The 16414-nt window shown below is 41.4% G+C and overlaps 1 protein-coding gene across 1 annotated transcript in view; it reads left to right on the forward strand.

Annotated features, from left to right (window-relative positions):
* WBP4 (WW domain binding protein 4) overlaps window positions 1–16414 on the forward strand; it is a 35060-nt gene that overhangs the window by 6534 nt on the left and 12112 nt on the right. Inside the window, exons 2-7 of the mRNA XM_045012566.1 lie at window positions 3271–3343; window positions 5299–5361; window positions 5471–5594; window positions 6375–6545; window positions 7515–7570; window positions 10433–10499. Of these exons, the coding sequence (XP_044868501.1) occupies window positions 3271–3343; window positions 5299–5361; window positions 5471–5594; window positions 6375–6545; window positions 7515–7570; window positions 10433–10499 (554 nt within the window). The remainder of the gene's footprint in view (window positions 1–3270; window positions 3344–5298; window positions 5362–5470; window positions 5595–6374; window positions 6546–7514; window positions 7571–10432; window positions 10500–16414) is intronic.

A 16414-nucleotide genomic window follows, 5' to 3' on the forward strand; every position in this document is an offset into this window, starting at 1 on the left:
GGGACTGAGTAAGTGTGCTGTGAAAAGTTATATTTGTATGTTTGTTATTATCAGTTTCCACAGCAGACTTACTAGTTAGCAAGTCTTAAAAAAAGAAAAGCAACCTCCCCCCCCCCCCCAAAAGGCAAAAGAAACAATAAGAAAAAAGACAAGAACATGACAATGTGCAAAGCACCTTATTTGTGTTTTTATTCTGTTTAGATCCAGTAAGGAATAGAAACAACTGTATGTTATTTTTATTATTGAGTCTGCAAAAAACCCTACATAAATAAATTACAATGCTTTGGACATGGATATGTACATATTTATTTGATTTTCCTGAAGTTAATTAAGTATTTTAGGAAAAATTGTCAGAGCAGCCACCAGCAAGAGTTGGTGGCCACACTCTGAGGCCACCAACGTGTTTTGTTTTTTTTGGTGAGAACCCCTGGTTAAAAGGATTTGGGACCTGGAAAACTCAGTATGTTATCAGCAGTTTAGCAATGCGTACTTTTGTTAGGCAGTGAGACAGCTACCTCTGCACATGTTTGTCATGCTAGTCCATCTGTTATATCAAAGAACTGTGAGAGCTTATCACTGAACAGATGCCTGATTTACATCTTTCTTTACTGTATTGACCATTTCTGTTTCAAGTATTATTTTAACATATATCCAGTTATCTTTGATATATGATAATTTTTTAATGTAACATGTTTTAAAAAGAGAATAAACTTGCCTTCATGTAAACAACTTAACACTTGGTAAATATGCACAGTGCTTAACAAATTTATGCCCCAGTCCCACAAACAGCTAAGCATGTGCTTAACTTTATGCACTATGGGCTTGTAGCAAGCATAGCACAGGTACAGTGCGGAGGCATGTTTCTGAGGGAGCTGCTCATAGTTCCCTGATTCTGGTGCCTTAGGCCTAGTATACACTAGAAAGTTGTACTGCTTTAACTATACCAGTATAGTTACAGTGGCATGATCCCACTACTGTGGATACAGTTATATCTGTATAAAGGTGCTCTTCACCAATATAACTGCATCCATACTAGTGCATGTATCAGTGTAGTACAGGGGTCGGCAACCTCTGGCACACGGCTCGCCAGGATAAGCACCCTGGCGGGCCAAGCTAGTTTGTTTACCTGCCGCGTTGGCAGGTTCAGCCGATCGCAGCTCCCACTGGGGCCAATAGGGGCTGCGGGAAGCCACGGCCAGCACATCCCTTGGCTCGTGCCGCTTCTCACAGCCCCCATTGGCCTGGGACGGCGAACTGCAACCAGTGGGAGCCGCGATTGGCCGAACCTGCCGACGCAGCAGATAAACAAACTGGCCCGGCCCCTGGCGAGCCGCGTGCCAGAGGTTGTCAATCCCTGGTTTAGTATATCGATTAAAAAAAATCACAGTAGACCAGACTTAAGCAACCTTTTGCCAGTGGAATATTGGACATAGTGGAGCCTCACTTCACCATCCCTGGCCTGTCCCTTGCAGGACTTTGACACACCCCTTCTTGCTGTTACAGACGCTCCCTGGGTTACACAAACCTGACTTACGCAAACCCGCACTTATGGAAAAAGTTCCGTAAGTGGTTTTTTTGTTGTCGTTTTGGGGTTTTTTTTTGCGTAATTGTTGGGTATACATCCCTGACTTATGCAAAATTCTACTTACGCAAGGCGTTCTGGAACGGAACACTTGCATAAGTCGGGGAGCGTCTGTATTCCAAATGGGGGGAAGGGTTCTAGTGTTCCACTGAGATGGTGGAGATTCTCCTTACATGGGGGATTGTCTCTGGTGACAGTCTCAGTTTCCTTTAAGCAACGTGAAATTAGCTTGGTGACCAGGGACTCTACCCCTTTTAATAGTCTCATAGTGGGACTACTCAGTGTATAAAATTGAGCATGTGTATAAGTCTTCGGAGGGTTGGAGCCATAGTTTTCACAGTTAAAATCACACATGAAATACAATAGTATTAAAGTCTGCAGTATTGCACATCCACATCCTTTATGTTTGTTATACATTTAACAACATGGGATGAAATCTTGGCTCCATTGAGGACAATAGGAATTTTCTGTTTGACTTCAGTGAAGCCAAGATTTCCGCTGTAGGCCACAGTCCCACCCTTAAATTTGCTAGCACAGGCTCCAGTGCCTGTGCAGAGCCCCATTGACTCCTACGGGATGTAATGGCAGAATGGAGTAACCTACTAAATGACGCATTTATTAAGGAAAACAAGAATAGAATATACATATGGGTAATGTAGCAAAGTTAATAGTTTAGGAACCTATCCTCTTTCATTTCTTGACTTTTGGTGACTTTAGCACTTTTTTTGATTTTTCTGTATTTTCTTTTTTAGCAGATAGAGTCCCACATGATATACTACTTGAAGTTTTATGAATGTGTAGTCCTTTAACAGTGCTATTAATACTCATTTGCTTTGAAGAATACAGCCTTAAAAGTGAAACTGTTCCTCTGCCTCTCAAAAGTTAACCAGGGATTATCGTGGGGATTCACTTTCCATTTGTTAAAAGAATTAGAGATGGTTTAGGAACAACTTTTCAACCAAGAGAGAAGGTTCAAGAGGTGCTGTGGACCTGCTCTCTAATTGCCTATTTCAAATTTTCCAGTCTTTGGCCTAATACATTTTGGGACATAACCTAGAATCTGTTCCATATCTATTCCAGAATCCTTTGCACAGTTTTGAGTTGTCCAAAAATATATCTTTCCCTCTCCCCAAAATAGTATAGCACTACATTTTTTATTTAAATTCATTGTGCTATATAGCTGAAGTACGTATTTACGTTATGTTGATAGTTTAAAAAATATCCAGATGTACATTTTTATTCCAGATATCATGAATTGTGTATTCCCCAGTGTTATATATTCAATAAGTCTAACTACTGCAGCTGTTAATATTTGGAAGGTTATCTGACTACAGAAGCACCAAAAACATAATTTTTGTTGTAAGTGAAGTCTTTGGGTCTGTAGAAATTTTTGCAAAGCCACAGGTAACAGCTTGGGCACAATCCCTAAGTTGAGAACTTCTGATCTATTTTGTGAAACAGTCAAAGTCATTAATAAATATTGTTTTTGGCCTAGAATAGCCACTCTAAACTGTCCACAAAAACTTGTGCAGAAGAAATCCTTTACAGCACAACCAAGCACCATGGCAAGGCTGGACTTGGTTTCTGATGCTCTCTGTTTCAGAACTTTTTACTTTGGTTATTTTGTTTCTGATTATGCATAAATCTACCTAAATTTTTTTCTAATTTATTTGTTTGTTTATATTTAGGGCTGATTACTGGAAATCACAGCCAAAGAAATTCTGTGGTTACTGCAAGTGCTGGATAGCAGACAACAAGCCTGTATGTTGGTCTAGTTAGTGTAATATTACTAGTACTAGAATTTGAATTATATGCTTTTAAAATATTTTTTTAGTATTGTTTACTGACATGTAAACTAATGTTTGCCTAGTGTTTGTTTGTTTTAAATATGCCTTTGTAAGCCATGTTAGCTATAAAACTAGGGAAAAAAAGACTTGCAAATTAAGACCTGGATCCTGCATTAAGAATCTCCTGTACTTCTGTGAACCTCAATCCAAAACTGGAGACCTAGGGCTTGATCCTGCATTCCTTATTCATGTGTAAAAGGTCTGAAGAATCAAGTTCCATTTTCTCAGGCTCCATAATTTGAATTTTGCTCCACCTTGAAGCAAGGTTGGCCATTTCCTGTGAAAAACTAGCCTGGACAGGGCACTGGTAAATACCAGTGTAAACCCAGTTTAACTGGGAAAAATAAAATTATTCATAGAATATACTAATGAAAATGACTGAAAAATATTTACCAATATGATAATAGTTTTCCAGTATAGACTTTAGACTTTAGAAGATCTGCACAGAGGCAAATATATATATATAAAAATACTGAAAACTGAAATATGAGTCATAACATGTATAATTTCCTAGAGAAAATACTGAACCAAAATGTATACAGACATTCCAAAGTTCAGTATTTTATTACATATATTAGTATTACCCTTACTGCAGTTTTACTTTTTATTTGTACAACCCTAAATTAATATCCAAATCTACTTCTTTATTGAATTTGATACTTAGAATATGTAACTAAAATGAAGTGTGATGTAGTGTGCATCAATGAAACAGTTTTTAAAACAGAAAATGTCTTGAACTGGGACTAACTAGTTTTTCCTGGTGCAGTAAAAACCACCCAGGTAAATACGCATCATTGTCTTGAAGCTTTGCCTCTGTGCAGATCTTCTAAAGTCTACAGGACCCGTTGTGGACCTTAGAATGTCAACAGAATCCACAAGAGCACAGTAGTGTTGCCTCCCTCCTGCAGACCTTCTAAAGTTTGTGCTCTAAGCACTTAAGACCAAATTATCACTTTGAGCATGCACCATTTACCACGTTGGTACGCCAGGCCTCCAGAAGTACCTTTTGAGTCTTGTTTGTCCGCAAGTACACTAGCACCTGGATTAGGAGGTGATTCCTACAACCCAAGAGCTCTTAAACTCCCCACGGCTTTCCTACCACACCTCCCTCAGTGCTTCTGCAGGACTCCTAAGCTCTTCAGGCTTCTGTTTCCCCTACTCTATCTGGCAGCCTTTTTGGTTTAGAGGCTCTCCAATTGTCTTCCTAAATTATCCACATCCTACTCGCAGTCCGCCCGATCTCCTAAGTTACATACCTTGATTTCTGCTCCCAGTCTCAGATTTGCTTAACTGAAGAGTTTTTAAAGTCCTCAAGAGCTCGGTGGATCTTAATATGTCTTCATGAGGCCCATAAGTTCCTACTGATCCACTAAGGTCTATGGTAAGTCCTATAGACTTGGAAGGTAAAGGGGAGTGGAAATTGAGATCTGAATCCTGGGGGCATAGAAGGGAGCTAGAGAACCATGGACCATGCAAAACTCCCAAACCACACAGGGGTCCCTGCTCTTTAATTTGTTTAATATATATATTTTTTAAATTAAAATCCCATACAAACCATCTGATGTCACTGAGACCCAGTCAATATAAAACTTCACCATGCCATTTTTCAGAATATAACTTCATTTCCATTCTTTCTACTGCTGGGTTCCTTTTATGTTTAAACTTTACTTTGTATTTCCTAAGTTTCTAGCAGTTGGATTTTTTCATAACAATTTTTATCTACGTTATTGTTAGGTACATTCAGTCTTAACTCCAGCTTAACTAAGTTTTTCTTCTTGTCTAGGTATATATTTGTAGTTTACCAAAGGAAAATCATTTTCTGCAAATTATTTTGTCATTGTATTTTAATTTACTTTTTTTCTCTTTAAGAGCATTGAATTTCATGAAAGGGGGAAGAACCATAAGGAAAATGTGGCAAAGAAAATTAGTGAGGTAAATTGAATTTTTCCTTTTTTCTCTAAACATTTAACTTTTTATCTCTTTTATTTATGACTTTCGTCTATTTCTTCTCTCCTCCCACCCTCCCTTTTTTAAATTGTAGATTAAAAAGAAAAGTATGGAAAAGGCAAAAGAAGAAGAAAAAATGTCAAAGGAATTTGCAGCAATGGAGGAAGCTGCACTGAAAGCATATCAAGAGGATCTGAAAAGGCTTGGAGTTAAGTCAGGTAGTTCCTGTAGCTGCCAGGAAAGGCTTAAAGGCAGCAATAGAGATAATATTGAACAGGACTTTCTTTTGTATTAGTTTTGCAGAAATTGCAGAATTGTGTTTACATTGGCAAAAATGGGACAGATAATTTGCCACAGTGTTAGCAATAGTGAAAGCTGTTAAATTGTGTAAGCAGGGTTTTTACCGTCATGTCTTCTAACCCTCAGGACACTTCAGGTGGTAGAAAAAGTGCCTAAGCACTATCTACTATACAGTTTCTATTATTACAGTTACTGGTGGAGCTGCATCAGTCATTAATTATGGGTCCCATTTTTCCCAATGGAAACAAGTGCATAGCTAATAGTTGAGCTTGCATCCATCCCTTAACTGAGTCCTTTTTTCTTCTTTTAATCTCCTCCCATTTTAAAGTTGAGCAGGTGCTTTTGTTCTGTTACCATGAGGGTAAACCACCATTTTTTAAATTAGTCCTGTTAGTTTGAACCCTCCATGGTGACTGTCTCCTCCATAACTCTCCTGGTTTCTAGTTTCTGTTGACTCCATGCTCAATAGCTCTGAGGTAATCCTTGAATTTAAATTTTTCAGCTTGTTTCTCCTGGTGATTCTTGGGCTGATTCATAATAGTATAGTGTTATACTAGAAAAGCTTTTGATATATAGTATATCATGAAAGAAGAAACTACTTTGGACTAAGTTGATATTTGCTGTTGCCTGTATGAGGAATGCCCAATAAGTAAATTCTGATTATAACTCTGAAAAATATGGGTGTTATTTTCTTTAAGATTCTATAGGTCCCAGTTCAACACAAAGTAAACCGGAGGAAAAGAAAGAAAAGAAGGAAAAGAAAAAAAAGAGAAAAGTCACCTCAGAAGCACCATCAGATGAAACAAAGGAATGGGTGCAAGGACTTTCCCCTGAGGGTTACATGTATTACTACAATACTGTAACCGGAGGTAAATAATGGCAAGGAACAAATACTGATCTAGTTTATTCCCTCTGAACAAAGCAGGGCGCCATACGCTTTGCTAGCCTTCCACTGTCTGTGTTGATAAGTTGATTATTAGTATGTGGACAATTATATATTATAAATTTGTGACTTTTATAATTATGTGAGAGTGCCCAGAGCTTAAGATGGGCCCTGTTGATCTTTTATTAATCAGTAAATAACAGGAGAACTCATGGACATTCCTTGAAGTTCTGACACCCTACAAAGATTATATTTAAATATACAGAAGGGCAATCCCCTCTCCACCCCCCACCCAAAAAAGGGCAATCAGAATCCACTTTATCAGGACTCAAGTATAAAATGGGTAATTATTTGAGTACCAATAGTATCTCAGGGTAAATGAGATAATGAGATTAGATTATGATTACTGGGTGATATTACCTGCATAGGATTAAACTGATCACCTTATTTGGGGTCAGGAACACAGTGTGTTGATAGGGCCTTAATGAATGTGTTTGCTGTGGAGCACTGAAGGGGTCCTATATTATGATTAGATGGGTATATTACACACGGTTTCTCTTAGCCACTGACATTGGTGTAATTCTCAGTCCTTCTTAACTTCCAGACTGTGAAAGTCTTATGTTTCTCAGTCTCTCCTGGCTGATTGTCCTATAAGAAGATATTTTAAATGTACTATAACTATATATCAACTATAATGCAATAGAAATTTACAAGTTATAGTAGGCCAGATTCTGCTATCCTTACTCCACCTTTAGTCTCAGTTACTTCAGTGGAGTAAGGGGATCACAATCTGACCCAGTGTGATTTCTTTTTAAATGTGTAATACATATATTAGTCATGCTTGGATGAGCATACACAACTGCAATATGTTCTAGTCAACTATTTGTCATAATGGTTGATAGTAAAAATTGAAATGGTTTTATAAATGATAAATGAAATATGTTTCTGTTTAAAGAATCACAGTGGGAGAAACCTGAAGGATTTCAAGACAACTCTCGAAACTCACAAATGGTAATTAAATGTTATTTGTACTACTTCTTTGTTCTTATGGCTTTCTTTACAAAACTTTTTGCTCCCTAATTGAGACTTATCTCTCATGCATGTATTATTCACAATATTGAATTCAAACAACCTACATTTTGTGGATCTTAGAAAAATATATTGTAGCTTGAATACATAAAGCTGTGAAACCTACAGTTAAGGTTAAAACTCAGCTTTCATTACCAACTCCTGTCTTCAGTTGCGGAGAACTTTTTAAAAATTAAAAATTATTCTTTTGAAGTCAAACTTTTGATGCTGTGTTTCAGCCAAAGAAGCTGAATCTTTCTGGAAAAAATCAAGCAAATCCTGTTCTGCCTGTTGCAAATCAGTCAACACAGGAAAAAATTTATATATTCACATTTTAAAATAATTCATAAGATTATTTTGCTTGGAAATGACTAATGTTTTAAACTTTTTACATGTGGCTAGTTCTCCTTTAGGAAACATTATTTTTAGAGAGAGAGAGAGAGAGAACGTGTACGTGTACACGCACCCAAAAACTATGTTAAAAGAATGTTAATGTTGCAAAGTCAAGCATTCAAAAGTTAAGAAATGCCAGAATTAAGTTTGCCTGAGCAATTCCACCCAGGAGCAATTTAAAATTTTGCTTGTTTCTTTTATGCAGATTAAATAACATCTATTGGTTTTTTGAAACATTAATTGCAGTAAATCCTATGCAACTATGTAGTGCAGTATTTGTGGAACTCCACGGTGCTGCATATATGTGTTTCTTGCAGCTATATAGTTGCACAGCTGTGTTTTTAATTCAGCTCCCTGATTTTAGAGTTAAGGTTTCAGCATATCTGATGTAGTGTTGCAGTTTATGGAGTTGTGCAAAATGCTGCAGAATTGTTATTTTCTTGTTTAAACTACACTGAGGAAATTAAATGGAAAAACTAATAATAAATAATGTGTGTTAAGATTGCAAACATAAGCAAACGAAGTAGGAAATGCTAAAAGCAATGGTGCCTTCCCCATGTTGTATGTATGCTGGATTACTAGTTAGGTTCAGAGATTCTCCTTGCTTTACAGCCAGCAGAAAGTTAACTTCCTGAAGAAAGAAGGAGAAAGAAGAGCTTTGTGTAGCTCGAAAGCTTGTCTCTCTTTCACCAACAGAAGTTGGTCCAATAAAAGATATTACTTTACCCACCTTGTCTCTCTGTATGTCCATCAGCATTTATATCTCTCTCAAAACTATAGTAGCTAAACTTCAGAAAGTTAACTTTCTTCTTAGACCTCACACAAACTTACAGGGTGGAATAATAAACCAGTGCTGTGTACTGAAGTTTAGCTACTACAGTAAGTAGCTACTTACAGTGGTAAGAGCTATATAAATGCTGATAGATGTAGAGAGAGACAAGGTGGGTGAGGTAATATCTTTTATTGGACCAACTTCTGGTGATGAGAGAGAGAGAGAGAGAGAGACAAGCTTTCAAGCTACACAGAGCTTGTCTTCCTTCTTCAGGTTAACCTCCTATCTAAAAAAGTTTTGTCTCACCCAGTCTGCAGTGTTTTCCACAAAGGCTGGTTGTGATCTTGTTTTCTTGAATGCAAATGTGCTGTCCGTTAACTTCCGATGGGGAGGATGAGGGGGTGTCTTCTTTGCCTTCTACATATACTTCCAAAGTTCATGGTGGTACATGTGGTTGTTTTTCCTGTGTGCTGCTTCCCTGTTGACTTCACATCTCTTTGATAACATTTAACTTTGTATGTAAGTGGACATCCATTGTGTTAGTGTGCAATACTTAATTTACATCCCATCAGGGAGATATACATATCTTACCTCCTGGCTGTCGGACAACCTGTTTGTCACCTCCACTGGTGAATAATGCCTTGCTACAATCTTCAAAAACATATTTTGTGTGTGTTAGTTACAGAAGTATTTTGTTTGTATGAAGTCTGTATGTATAACTCCTTACATAATATTCGTACATACATTTCACAATCAGGGCTGGTGCAACCATTTAGGTGACCTAGGCGGTCGCCTAGGGCACTGGCATTTGGGGGGGCACCATTTTCTTCGGCAGTGCTCCGGGGGCCCCGGAAAACTGTCGCGGGGCCCGGGCCCCAGGAGATTCTTCTGCTCCCGGTCTTCGCCGGCAGGGGGTCCTTCCGCTCCGTGGCAGAAGGACCCCCTGCCGCCAAATTACCGCCGAAGCGGGACCCACCACCAAAGTGCAGCCAGGTCTTCGGCGGTAATTCGGCGGCGGGGGGCCCTTCCGTTCCGGGACCCGCTGCCGAAGTGCCCCGAAGACCCGCGGCGGGAGCACCCCGACGCCAAATTACCGCCGAAGACCCGGCTACACTTCGGTGGCGGAGGGCCCCCGCTTTGGCCGTAATTCGGCGGCGGGGGGCCCCCGCCGCAGTTCTTCGGGGCACTTCAGCGACAGGTCCTGGAGTGGAAGGACCCCCCGCCGCCAAAGACCCCTGGCCCCCGGAATCTTCTGGGCGGCCCTGCCACAAGCATGTGAAAATAATAATGGGTTAAGTTGTAATTTCAACTGTTTGGCAACCTTAACTACAGTGATTGCTATTGGGCATCCTATTTTTAATAACTAACTATTTGTATATATGTGTGAAATATAGAGAGTGTCTGTGTGCATGTTTGCACATGTATTACTTTAAGTTATAAGGTCCCTATCTAACTCTCAGCAGAGTCAATGGGGAATTTTTCCAAAAACTTTAATATGAGTTGGAGCAGGCCCTAAAAACATCAGAATTACCATCACTGGAAAGTACTGGAGGGCTGAATATCTTTATAGTTTGTCAGCAATTATTTGGTTAGTCATTAAAATTTATTCCACTAATTTACTTTCTGTGTGTTTTCATTAGACAGGAGTATGGGTGGAAGGAATCAGTGAAGATGGTCAGACCTACTATTATAATACAGAAACAGGAGGTAAGCAACATTGTTTTCACAATTGAGCTCTGCCTCGAAAGAGATGGTTTTGTTTTGTTTTTTGTTTTTAGTAAAACTTCCTTAGAACTATTTCAAACTTTTTTGAATCTTTTGAAAATGTAGTAATGGCTAAATTATGCCTGTTGCTTAATTCAGTGTTTCCCTCAGCTGAGAATCATCTGATGTTGTATGCTTTGTTAAACCACTCCTCGTTTTGTTGGCCTACAGGCAAACTGTTGCATACAGATGAATGGTTTCTTCACCATCCTTGATGGCATGCGAACATAATAATTTCATGTGTGTCTACACAGTCAGTTTGTAACTGTGAAGTATGGGTAATCCATATACATAATTTTAGTAAAAAATCTTTGTTTGGAAACCAAAGAGGGACAGGCTCTTGTTTTGGTTTTGTTTTTTTGTGTGATTTTAGTGCTACAATTGTTGTTGTTGTTTATATTATAGTAGTGCCTAGGAGTCCCAGTCATTGACCAGTACCTCATTGTGCAAGATGCTGTACAAAAAACAGTCCCTGCCCCAAAGAGCTTACAATCTAAGGACAAGAGACAACAGACGGATACAGTATAAGGATACACTGAGACAATATTGGTCAACATGATAGGCTCTTGTTTCAGGATGCCAGCAACCTAGTTGTTGTCAAATTTTTTGCAGGCTTCCTGGCAAAAGAGTTTGAAGGGGGATTTAGTTTTGTGGATGTTTGTGGGGAGATTCTCCCAAGCATGAGTGGCAGCATGGGAGAAAGCATGTGGGTGCTTGTTTTGAAAATGTAACAGGTGGGCAGTGGAGGCTGGCATCTTGGGCCAGTCGGGGCAAGGAGTCAATCTTTTGATACTGAATGAAAAATGATAGAAAGGGCAGGGATAGGTCATGAACGGCCTCGGAAGTGAAGACAAATTAGCTAATTTTGATTTGATAGAGAAGGAGAAGACAATAGAGGGATGCAAAGAGAGGGGTGACATGGTCAAAGCAACAGGCTAGGAAAATGATCTTTGCAGCAGCATTCTGAATAGATATCAGTGAGACAAGATTGTGTTTGTCAAGGCCAGAAAATATAACAATGGAGTAAATGATGAGACTCAAGATCATGAGAGCCAGGCCGAGAGTGTTAGCTGTGTAGAAGGATAGGAAAGGCCATATTTTAGAGATGTTATGTAGAAAGAATCTGAAAGACTTAGATGTAGCATTCATGTGAGGATCTAGAGAGAGGTCCCAGTTGAAGATGATGCCTAGGCCCAAGTGACAGGTGGGATGGTGATGTTGTCCACAGTGATTGAGAAAGGAGTCGGAGGAAGGGCTTGCAGGTGAAGATTAAGAGCTCTGTTTTAGCCATGTTGAGCTTGGGCTACACCTCCACGAGGAGACGTCAAAGAGACTGACTGAGATGTTAGTTTGGACAAAAGGGACAGGTCTGGAGTAGAGAGGAGGATCTGTGAATCATCCACACAGAGATGGTACTGAACTTGTGTGTGTGGATGAGATTACTGAGAGATAAGGTATAGATAGAGAAGAGAAGGGAACCAAAGACAGAGCCATGTGGAACCCCCACAGACAGTTGGAGGGCTGATGAGGAGGATCCTCCAAAGAGCACACTAAAAGAATTATTAGAGAGGTAGGAGAAAACCAGGAGAGGACAGAGTCATGGAAGCCAAGGGAGAACAAGGTTTCAAGATGATGATCATGGTAAACTGTTAAAGATGTCTGACAGGTCAAGGAGGATGAGGATGGAGTATGGTTCTGAGATTTGGCTAGGAAGAGGCGAGAGCAAAAGGTCAAGGGGTAGAAGCCAGACTGGCAAGGATCTAGGATGGAATTGGAGAAGAGGAGCTTGAGACAGCGATTGCAGATAGCATGTTCAATGAGTAGGGCTCTCCCAAATTCACAGCCATGAGAAACGCATCACAGACTGAAATCTGGTCTCCCCCAGTGAAATCTGATCTTTTGTGTGCTTTTCCCCTATACTATACAGATTTCAGGGAGGAGACCAGCATTTCTCCAATTGGAGTCCTGACCCAAAAGAGAGTTGCAGGGGGTCGTGATATTGCCACCCTTACTTCTACGCTGCCTTCAGCAGTGAGTGGCCGGATATCAGCAGCTGTTGGCTGGATGCCCAGCTATGAAGGCATTGCCCTGCCAGCAGCAGCGCAGAAGTAAGGGTGATAATACCATACAATGCCATCCTTACTTCTGCGGAGCTGCTGGAAGCAACTCTGCCTTCATAGCTAGGCTCCTGGTCAGCAGCTACCACTCTCCATTGGCTAATTTTGAAGGTAGCGCCGCCGCCTGCAGCAGCACAGAAGTAAGGGTAGCAGTACCGCAACTCCCCCTACAATAACCTTGCGACCTCTCCACAACTCCTCTTTGGGTCAGGACCCCTACAATTACAACACTGTGAAATTTCAGATTTAAATAGCTAAAATCATGAAATTTATGATTTTTAAAATCCTATGATCATGAAATTGACCAAAAGGGACCATGAATTCGGTAGGGACCCTATCAATGAACTTATAGATGAAAGAAGAAGGGAGATGGGGCATTAGTTGGAGAGACAAGTCTGGTCAAAGATGGTTTTTTTTTAAGATAGAAGAGACTGAAGCATGTTTGTACGTGAGGGGAAAGAGCCAGAGGAGAGTTAGCGATTAAGAAAAAAGTAAGGGGGGGAATGAGAGTGGGCTGTCTTCACTGATACACTTTACATACTCTCTCTAGCAAGCTTAAATGTCCTAAAATAGAATATATACAACTTGGGAAATTATAGAGTAAGATTTAGATTTTAAAATAATCCAGCCAGTGGAAGAGAACCAATTTCCCCATTACTTCAGTAGTGGACTGAATTTGATATTTGACCAGTTATTTTATTATTGATCATACATGTATAATTATCTGACATGAGAGTAAGATCAAATAATAATAGCCTGGATTGTTTCCTCCTACAGAAATACCAGTGGGAGAGATACTGCTGAGATCCTCTAAGAGTTTTCCTTAATCGCTTTTTTTGCGTAATGCAGCTTTCTGCACACACCCTCAAAACAGGCAACTGTTCTGTCTCTAAACACTATTGATCTTTGGGACTGATAGTAGGACAAGACTGGCCATGTGCAGATTCTCTGCTTTTGTCTCAACTGTGGGGTCCCTTTGTGCTCTCAGGCATTATAGCTACAATCAAGCCATAATGCCAGGGACTCCTGAGCCATTAAGCTGTTCTTAGAACTCCACCTTAAAAGGCAATCCCCAAGTCCAGAGAGAAGGATAGAGTGGAAAGATAATGCAGCATCATGCTGCATTAACTGTGTGCAAGATTTGCCATGGGGATGTGCTCCCCCTTCAGCCTACATACATCCAAACCAGACTCTTCATGAGGTTCAGGCTGCAAGTGATAATATAAACAGTACTGGGGAGCAGCTGAGCCCCACCTTATGCAGGATAATGGAGTGCCTTACTGTAAGGATGCAGGGACTAGAACCTGGGTCTGCAGAGCATGGAACAGCTGACATTCCCACAGTGCCATTGGGAGGCCATGGAGAGACACAGCTAGGGAGCATTGTGGAGAATAGGCTCTGTAGGAAATACTCCCAAGGAAGCCAGAGTGACAGTGCCATGCGACTCTCTGATTGGCTGAGCAGCCTAGTTAGCCCTGGGGGGTGCCCTAGCAAATTGTCTAGGCAACAACACAAAATTTGGGCGTGTTGCAATTGATCTCACCTCGTCTCCCGATCTCCAGCCTCCGACCTCAGCTTGACTCTGACTCTGGCCTCCTGACTCTAGCCTGGTACTTCCCTGATCTTGGTCTCTGACCTCAGCCTGACTCTGATCTCAGTTCTTGCTTATTGAACCCGGATTTAGCAATTCCTTCGACCTCTGCTCACTGAATACTGTCCCTGATGTGTGGACACCAGCCCCGCTGTGACTGCTAGTGCAGACTGCCTATGCCCTGGTCCCTTACAGTTTTCCCAGACCCGCTTCCGACCCCCTTTGCAGGAGCCCCTTAACAGGGATATGGAAGGGACGAGTCTACCATCACCCATTGGACCCCATGGGGTACTAGAACTGCAGGAGCGGGTCGTACAACTCCAAACCAAGAACCATCTGCTCCATTCCCAAGTGGCACAGCTCCTAGTGGAAAATTAGACACTCCGCGAGCTGCTACTACAGTCCCAGGAGGAGAGATCTGTGCTCAGGCTTGGGTTGGGTCACTGCCCTCTGAACAGGGTCCTGCAATACCACTACCCAAATGTTTTGATGGAAACTACCAGAGGGTCAAGGGGTGCCTGAGCCAATTTCCTCTTTTTTTCACTGGCCAGGCCAGGGTGGGCATAGTGATCAGTTTGCTAGCTGGAGAAGCCCTGGATTGGGCCTCCCCCATGCTGGAGCAGGACAGCCAGGTGCTAACAGACTGGAACACCTTCCTGTGAGCATTTTCTGCACGTTTGATGACCCTCATCACACTCGCCCAGTAGAAGCCACACTACAAAGGCTCCAGCAAGAGCAAGGGCCAGCTATCTCGTATGCTGCCCAGTTCCATCACCTCATGGCTGACATTGAGTAGAATGAGGCAGCCCAAATTCTGCATTTTTGGTGTGGCCTTAGTGAGGTGGTAAAGGATGAGCTAACCCACCTTGAGACCCCAACACACTTGGATGATTTTACTGACCTCTTTCTCCACATCAACAACTGGCTGTGTGAGCGAAATGATCTGGACAAATTGGAGAAATGGTCTGAGGTAAACAGGATGAAGTTTAATAAAGACAAATGCAAAGTGCTCCACTTAGGAAGGAACGGTCAGTTTCACACATACAGAATGGGAAGAGACTGTCTAAGAAGGAGTATGGCAGAAAGGGATCTAGGGGGTTATAGTGGACCACAAGTTAAATATGAGTCAACAGTGTGATGCTGTTGGGAAAAAAAGCAAACATGATTCTGGGATGCATTAACAGGTGTGTTGTGAGCAAGACACGAGAAGTCATTCTTCCGCTCTACTCTCCGCTGGTTAGGCCTCAACTGGAGTATTGTGTCCAGTTCTGGGCACTGTATTTCAAGAAAGATGTGGAGAAATTGGAGAGGGTCCAGAGGAGAGCAACAAGAATGATTAAAGGTTTAGAGAACATGACCTATGAAGGAAGGCTGAAAGAATTGGGTTTGTTTAGTTTGGAAAAGAGAAGACTGAGCGGGGACATGATAGCAGTTTTCAGGTATCTGAAAGGGTGATAACTTGTTCATCTTAACCTCTATGGATAGAACAAGAAGCAATGGGCTTAAACTGCAGCAAGGGAGGTTTAGGTTGGACATTAGGAAAAAGTTCCTAACTGTCAGGGTGGTTAAACACTGGAATAAATTGCCTAGGGAGGTTGTGGACTCTCCATCTCTGGAGATATTTAAGAGTAGGTTAGATAAATGTCTTTCAGGGATGGTCTAGACAGTATTTGGTCCTGCCATGAGGGCAGGGGACTGGACTTGATGACCTCGCGAGGTCCCTTCCAGTCCTAGAATCTATGAATCTATGAAAGGAAGAGAGATGGGGCACCCTGCCACTATTTTGCTCACACCCCACGCCAGAAACCCCAGGGTCCAACTGTGAACTGATGTAGGTTGATCTAGGTCACCGATGTTTGACCCTGGAAGAAAAGAAACAATGACCGCACAGTAACCTGTGCATTTATTGCAAAGCACGCGGACATGTCATGGCCTCTTGTCCATTGTGGACCTCAACCCGCAAGGAATTGGGAAATGAGTGAGCCCAGGCCCTATGGTGGGGGAGAGGCAGCCTGGGCACCACCAGGGCTCTGTGCTCTGGAACTACTCCCTAGCCCTCAAGAGAAACTTGATCCAGGACAAGCAGGTCCTCCCAGCACTTCCAAGTGTGAATAAAGTTGCGTACCATGAATGAGGCCAAACTGATTCCC

The sequence above is a fragment of the Mauremys mutica genome, chromosome 1 (assembly GCF_020497125.1).
Source record: "Mauremys mutica isolate MM-2020 ecotype Southern chromosome 1, ASM2049712v1, whole genome shotgun sequence".
Taxonomy (NCBI): Eukaryota; Metazoa; Chordata; order Testudines; family Geoemydidae; genus Mauremys; species Mauremys mutica.